The following is a 7,811-nucleotide window of genomic DNA, read 5'->3' as shown; positions in this document are numbered from 1 at the left end:
GGGAGGTGGTGGAGTCACCATCCCTGGAGGGGTTCAAGAGGGGATTGGACGTGGCACTTGGTGCCATGGTCTAGTCATGAGTTCTGTGGTGACAGGTTGGACTCGATGATCCTCGAGGTCTCTTCCAACCTTAGTGATACTGTGATAAGGAAATGCAGGTGTGCTGTTGTTTGCTAACTTCCAGCAGTTAACTGTAGCCAGCTCCGATTCGGTATCCTGTTCAGAAAATGAAAGGCTCAGTGTTTCTAACTCATGCTAGAAATGAATGATTGAAGAGCCACTCAAAGCTTCATCTCCATCCCCTTCCAGGCCAGTACCTTCCTGGAGGCCTGCTTTGAAATCCCAGACACATTCCTCTTACAGTAACTGCCCCCTTCCTTTTCAGATTATTTAAGCCACAGAAGTTGTAGCACGGGGAAGGACAACACCTCCACCTATCTCTGCCTGTGATCTAACACTGGCCACGTTCCTGTCCTGTTTGTTCCCCCTTGGTTGTAGCTGAGATCAGATCCTGCTGTCCCTGCTCAGGTGGGAACAACAGACAGTGTACCCCGAGAAAGGGCAGGTGCAGGTGATGGTCAACTCACTGCAGCTAGAGAACTAGGTACAACCCAGAATGCTTGCTGAAACTGCTTTTGGAAGAAGAGGACTTTGAAGAGTGTGTATGAATGTGTCTCATTTAGGTTTCAGAGCCAATTTATTTGCCCTCTGTGGGTGATAAAGTCACGTACACAAACATTCGCTTTTCAGTACAGCGTGCCTGGGATAACAAAGCCATTCTTCTGCTGCCTTTTAGCATTCCCACCTTCTGTGCCAAGCCAACCAACAAAGTACTGGACAAGACCTTTGGTTCACTTATATATTTATGAATGGAAAAAAGTCATAATGTAAATTTACTCATTAAAAAAACTCAGGTACAAATTACACATACAGAAGACCACCCTTAGTTTGTTTTTTTTTTTTTAACCTTTTCTTCTTTTTTTTTTTGATTCACATGGACACCTTAGACCCAAAAAAAACAACTTCATTTGTAATAGACTTTAGTGAGAATACTCCAGGTAAAGATTACAACAATTGGAAGCATCTTGGATTTAAAAAAAAACCAACAAAACAAAACAAAAAACCAACCAAAAAAAAAGTATATTTCAATACATAAGTTTTGTATGCATGCTTTAAACAAATATAGTTCCAAGAATGAGCAGAGAGTCTAAAAAAACAAAACCAACCAAAATAAAAGGAATTATGACCAGCACTAACATTAAAACTTCTCATCCAGGTTTTAATGTGTTAGTCTAACGTAGTGTTAGTTACCATGCTGCACTGGAAAGAAAAGAAATGGAATGGCACAATCTGATCATGGTTCATTAAATATTATTACCCTACTTCCCCCCCAGAATATTTTTTTTTAGGCTGGTCATGAAATTAACAATGCATAAGTAAATAAGTATAACCAGTTACAGACAGCTGCTTGTTTTACAAATTGCCATCAGGTCAGACGCGCTGCCTCCAGGGGCTCGGAGATGGGCCTCCCATCATACCCTGGGGGGCAGCGTGGCCTGAAGGAATGGGCACGTTCCTCGTGAAAGGAGATTAAGACAATTCTGTTAGCTTTTAGTTACCCCTTGTAAATAATCATGGCATGACTGAATACAAGACCCAACGTTGAAAAGCAAAAGGTTTTAATCAGCATAGTGCATGATTGATTCAACATAATTCCCAGGAAACAAGCCAGTTACTCGATTGCAAACTCCTTCATACCAGCCGTCATCGTTCTTCTTGATCACGTAGATGATTGCACCCTCCATGAACGACAGCTCATCGTCTTTGTCCTTTGTGTAGTCATAGATGGCAACAACTGTGGAGGCAACAGGGACACGTTGAGAGAGTCACAGGCGGCACTGGGTTGGAAGGGTCCCTCAAAGCTCATCTGGTCCAACCTCCTGGCAGGCAGCAGGGACACCTCCAACTAGATCAGGCTGCCCAGGGACATATCGAGTCTGATTTTGGATGTCTCCAGGGACAGAGCCTCAACCGCATCCCTGGACAACCTGTTCTACTCATTGCAAAGAACTTCTTCCTTATATCCAATCTGAATCTCCCCTGCTCCAGTTTCAAACCATTGCCCCTTGTCCTATCCACCACAGGCCCTTCTAAACTACCCCAGAGCCTTTTCTCTGAGCTGAACAGCCCCAATTCTTCCAGCCTGTCTTCATAGGAGAGGTGCTCCAGCCCTCTGATCATCTTGGTGGCCTCCTCTGGATCCACTCCAGCAGGTCTATGTCCCTTTTGTGTTGGAGGCCACAGAGCTAGACAGTACTACAGGTGAGGTCTCACCAGAGCAGAGTGGCAGAGTCACCTTCATAGCACCAGCACTAACATCTTCTGAAGTAAAGTGGTTTTTAAAAGGCTAGTTTGCTGTCCTGGGACTTTCCATAATGAATTTCCCTGTTGAACATTAAGTCTGGAAAATGTTCCTGCAACTTCAGCTACCAGCATGAGGTGGGTGGTGACAGTGCTCAGGCCAACAGCTGACAGGTACAGTTGGCTGCAACTCAAAGCCAAGCATATGGACACTTAGAAGATTATTGTGAAGTAAAGAGCTCCATGAGTGTGGCAATCCTTTCACAAAATCACAGCCTGATGCCTTACTGCCTAGCAAATTATGATGTGGTGTATCAGTTGTTTTCACTCCATGGGCATATCCTGCATATAGTCCAGCTGGGAGTGAAGACAGAGCACTGTGCTCCTGCCAAGACAGGTATCACAGGTACCCTACCCCATCTCATACGTGCAGAGTACCAGCCAGGTCTTAAGACATCTTGCAGCACTGCTGTTGGCAGCATAGCCACTGTCAGCACACAGCTCTACAGGCGGGCAAGCAGCAGCTCAATAATTCATGGAGAGAGACATTTACTATTGAGTTCATACCCAAGCACTATTCACAGCCTGCTGAGCTCAGCCTCCAAGGAAGCCTCACTACATTCCATAATTGAGAGTCTATCTATCTATACCCCATGGAGCTATCTACTCTAGCTATCTAGTTTGATGGGATCAGCAGAGCTTGGACCTTCTGGCCTTCTTGCAGGACTGTTTCTAGATGACTGCCCAGCAATCCTGAGGTAGCTACAGACACAGTCCAGCAGCTGGACAAAGATGAAAGCCACCTGATGTACATCTGCTTCTGATAACAAAGGATCATTTGAAACCATTCTGGAGTGCTCACAGGTATTTCAGGATCCTTCCAAAGGAGGACTAGATGTTACCATACTGGATGCAGCCACAGACAAACTAGGAGAAGAATGGCTTAGCCTTGACTTAGCAAGGACAAGGACTGTATTCACCAGACCCAAGCTCCAAGCTAAGTCCTCTATCCCCTTCAGATACCATTCATTCCCTGCTACTGCAGTAGCAGTTGCAACGCTTCTCTTACCTTTCTCTATGTAGTTTTTAGGTGCCCAGGCAGGATCTCCATCTGCATAGGGATCGCTGTACTGCACAACAGCAGCCTCCTCATCCTCATAATCCACAGGGGGGGGTGGTGGAGGAGGAGGAGAGTCATCAAACATTGGCATCTCATCGGGAGGCGGTGGTGGGGGAGGAGTCGGGCTATCAGCAACTAGAAATGGAGATCATTTTTGTCTTAAATCAAAAGGGTGTGGAGATGCAAACAAACCTGGGGCTGTGCACTGCAAATAGAAGGGGTGGGGGGACACCACACACAGCATGCACTAGAGTACCATGCACCGATTAGAAACAGAGCCTTTGTATTAAGAGCTACAACACACAGAGCTACATTTGTTATTAGTGAGGGGTCAGATCTATGTAGAAATGCTAGGAGTCAAAGCACATGCTGCAGGGCAAAGCTCAACACCAGCAGCAGGAGAGGTCCTGCCCCGACGCCCATGCGCTGAGGGGCGAGCTGCAGCGGTTAGCTATGGGAGGACTCCGAGTGGCACCCTCTGAGCCAGGCAGCAACGGGCCTCTGGGTTGGGCCAGCAGCTTGAGTATTTTGTAACAAATCCTTTGGCTATAAAAATCATTATTTCTGACCACTGCTTCCTTGGTTGCCTTCTCTCTCAAAGCTAGCATTAAGGGAATCAAAAGATCTGGTGTGCATCATAAAAAAAGGAGCCTCATGTTTGAGGTTTAACCAGGTAAGAGCAGCCAAGTAATCCTTCTGCAGAAGAAAACTGGTGTACAGATCCTTATCTTGCAGACTAGCCTCTGTGTGTGCACACATCCAGGATTCCGTTAATAAATGGAAAACTACAACAGGCAGCTGCTGCTCTTGGGGAAGAAGTGCTGAAGGAATTCAGTGTATAATCCAAAATGCCCAATTCCCACCCTGAGATTCTGCAATCAGCACAATTACAAGTTGCTTGGGGAAAGAGAAAGAGAAAGGTGTTATGGTACAAGTCACTCTTCAAATCAGTCTACCAGATCAGTTCTCAGTAATGTTGACTGCAGCTGACAGCAAAGGAGAGGGAAGGCAGCTCAGATGTCATCAGACATCAAGTCACTTAACCTTTTCTTGAAACTGACCCACTACACACAGACCTAGCTGTAAGCACTACCAAGACAGAAGTTTCTGGAAGGAAGCTACTGTAATTGAGCTCAACTCTGTTACGTAGCAAGACAGCTTTAATTACAACAGATGCGGGAGTCTGCACACTGAAAACAAAGGCTGAAAGCCACTGCTCTAGAAAGGCTTTGGCTGCAAGGAGCCATCAGGCTGGGCACATGCTCCAGAACATGGAGTCCCAGCACATGACAGTAATTTTGAGATAAGAGCCAAGATGCACAGCAAGGAAAGAGCACCACTGAGTGAAGCTTTAGCTGCTGCTAGTTACAATGACACAGGAGATTAGAAGTGGGTTTCTGCTTGCTTTCTTACCCTTACTTTCACCTGGCCACTACTCCAGCAGTGCCTAACCTTTGCACTCTAGCCAAATGCCCCTGACAAGGGGCTTGAGCATATCTCCTGTGTCCTAGCTGAGTCACGCTGGTTGTGCTGGTGTAGTGGAAATCAAACCTGGTACTCTGAGGGGGGCAGAGGTCAGCAGGAAGTGCTGGGGCAAAGGCTGCCTCAGCCCTGGCACCCAGCCTGCTCTCTACCCCTTGCTTTCACCTGCAAGCACAGCTCCTCTTCCACTTCATCAGTTGAGCTTATAGCACACAGCTCTCTCCAGCAGTAAGACACTGTCAGTGATTCCTGTCCCACACAGAGGCCACTTATGTCACTTGGAGGCAGACTAACAAAGCCTTTGGCCAAGTGAGTGCCACGTCTTGCCCCTGTTACTGAACAGCACTCATAGGCAGGCTTCAGTAAGCCACCACAGCCATGTGACCACACTGTTCATGAATGGATTGGTTTTGTGCAGGAGTTTTGGCACATCTTTCACAAAATGTGTTTCTCCCCTTAATTTCTGTCTGCAGCCAGGAGGAAAAAACCCAACAAACTAGTGTGGAAACAAGCCTTTGAGAGCTCCTTACCTTAAGAAATGCAAAAAGTTGTATTTATTCAACAATGAAGCTGCTTGTTTGAGAAGAAGAAAAGAGGGCAGGAAATGCAAGTGTGAAAGTGCCAACACATATCCTAGCTCAGATGCAATGCAGAAACTGCACACTTTATGGGAAACATTTAAAACAGTTCAACTTCACATTGAAACAAGGGGAGAGAATGGAACAGAAAATCAGACAATGCCAGCCCATGGAAGTATCTCCCTGCCTCTTGGTTTTTAACCTAGACTTCTCCTGGTTCTAGACCTAAACCAGGCAGTCTGTCCAAGAGAATTACTTATCCTAAGGAAGCATAAAAAAAGCATACAGAACACCATACTAAATGAAAAGGGGAGAAGGACCAGTATTTATACAGCTCCAAGCTGAGGCATCTTCTCTTGCTTGTATTCACATCTCTGATCTTTAAAGGGGACTAGCAGACTCCTTGTGAAAGGATGGAGTGTGACAGGACAGCAATTTGCCTCCAATCAGTTGTCCCTGGGCACCAGACACACTGGAAAACCTCTCTGAAGAAGACAGCCACAGTTTGGGCAGAGGGCGCAGGAAAAAGAATAGGTGAGCACAGTTCCCAGGGCCTCTGAGCGCCTCTGAAAGAGACACACAGAGTAGAGGATGCTGCTTTCCAAACCCCCAGATCTTTGTGAAAAGGAAAAGATAAGCCTTACCCACCCTCCCTAGCTCCACTCCCCCTACAGCTGACAGTCTAGCACCCAATGGCAAACCTCAAGAGCAGCCTCTGCAGGCAGCTCTGCTGAGCACACACACAGGCTGCCACACATCCCTGCCCCCAAACCGAGGCAGCAGCAGCAGCTCCAAGCCATACTCCTTATATAACTTTCAAACCCAAGGGACTGTTGAAAGAAAGAAAACCATTCCTAAGACCATATTTTCAAGCTTCAGCTGGTTTTGCTGCAGCCTCATTCACAAGTCAGCTGGCATCTTGCTGTGGCACACACGAATCAGTCTGTCCCTTCCACCTCCGCTCTCCCAAGGGCTGTGTTAACTCCAGAAGGACAATACTTAGAGCAATTCAGAAGCAGGTGTCAGTTCTCCCAAGTTTATCTGCAAGTGAAGGCATTCTGTAATCTCCATCTTTAGAATTCCCCCTGCACTTTGCATTTTGGAAAGGCTCACAGCAGAGTTTTGTGGCATATCATTCTTGCTATTTACCTACCACAACACCAAAATACCTCCTTTTCCAGTAAGAACCAGAGAGAAGCCTCCTGCCTCTAGGGGAATATACCCAGAATATGACCAATTAAAAGCTCTAATGGGAATCTGAACAGCAGTACTAGGCAGGGGTGGGGGCCCTAAATGCATGCTGGGGATATGTAGCTATTACACAGCAGCAGCTCCTGAGATCCTAGCAAGCTTCACTGTGGTTCCCAGAAACTTCAAAAGCATTTCAGGCTTCCTTCATGTCCCCTCATTCTGGTGATTACAGAACTGCACTGTCCTCCTGCAGTAAAGACGTCCCCAGATACAGAACACAACTTTACAGCTGCTCTAGCACTGGGGGCAGTAACACTGCCCTGGAAGGAATCAAGCAGTGAGGGTGAGAGCAGAGTTACCAGTGTGGAACACCCTGCAGCACAGAGCCTGGCCAAGGAGCAAGCACTTCCCTCACAAACCTGACAGAGCTAAGCTGCACGCTCAGGAGGCAAATCTGGCTAAAGAACACACAGAAATGGAGAATGAAAGGCTGCTGAGAGAAGAAGAATCTTCCAAGCTCCTTGGTAAGGGCAGCAGACTGTAAGACTGCAGTGTGCAGCTGCAGCATTGAACCCAGTGGTTACGCAGCAGAGATTCTGACAACCTACACAAGCAAGCCTTGCTAACACAAACTAAACCAACTACCTCTGGTGCAAAAGTCTCAGGCAGGATAATTCAACAAGAAATTAATATGTTTTTAATTAAGACACATTTCTATATTCACACCAAACATATGCCCCACATTTCACACTGTGTTTCTAGAATAAATTTGCAGTTCAGAACTTAAAATGGGTCAGTAACAATCATGCATGTGTTATAAAATATTGAAGAGTGTGCCCTTCAGCTCCAATAGCATATTGACACTAGAATGCAAGATGGTATTAGCTTCTGGAAAAGGAAACAAAATAAGAGTCTGACTTGCCAGCCATGCATGCTAGAAGAAAGTAGGCTCTACCCCTTTAACAGCTCGGCTTGTCCAAACTTACTGTTTTCCTGCACCCTGGCCACGAAGCCTGTGAGAGGTATCTGTGGAGTCAACTGAGGCATAGGGGGAGGGGGTGGAGCAATAGAAACTGGTA

At 46.4% G+C, this 7,811-nt stretch overlaps 1 protein-coding gene across 11 annotated transcripts in view; it reads right to left on the bottom strand.

Moving 5' to 3' along the window:
- Positions 1 to 943: 943 nt before the first annotated feature.
- Positions 944 to 7,811, bottom strand: part of ABI1 (abl interactor 1) — a 71,365-nt gene continuing 64,497 nt past the window's right edge. For 6 of the 11 annotated variants that reach the window (XM_068146080.1, XM_068146086.1, XM_068146082.1 and 3 more), the window contains 2 exons: positions 3,431 to 3,616; positions 944 to 1,855 (listed from right to left, as the gene is read on the bottom strand). In XM_068146080.1, coding sequence (XP_068002181.1) covers positions 1,680 to 1,855; positions 3,431 to 3,616 — 362 coding nt within the window. In that variant the 3' untranslated portion in view covers positions 944 to 1,679. Of the gene's footprint in view, positions 1,856 to 3,430; positions 3,617 to 7,718; positions 7,806 to 7,811 lie in introns of all 11 variants that reach the window. The other 5 variants (XM_068146077.1, XM_068146079.1, XM_068146085.1 and 2 more) reach the window with 1 other exon arrangement.

Source organism: Melanerpes formicivorus, unplaced genomic scaffold, assembly GCF_026170545.1.
Source record: "Melanerpes formicivorus ecotype bairdi unplaced genomic scaffold, bMelFor1.0.p_v2 SCAF_13, whole genome shotgun sequence".
In the NCBI taxonomy this organism is placed as follows: Eukaryota; Metazoa; Chordata; class Aves; order Piciformes; family Picidae; genus Melanerpes; species Melanerpes formicivorus.
This window is presented reverse-complemented; position numbering and strand designations above follow the sequence as displayed.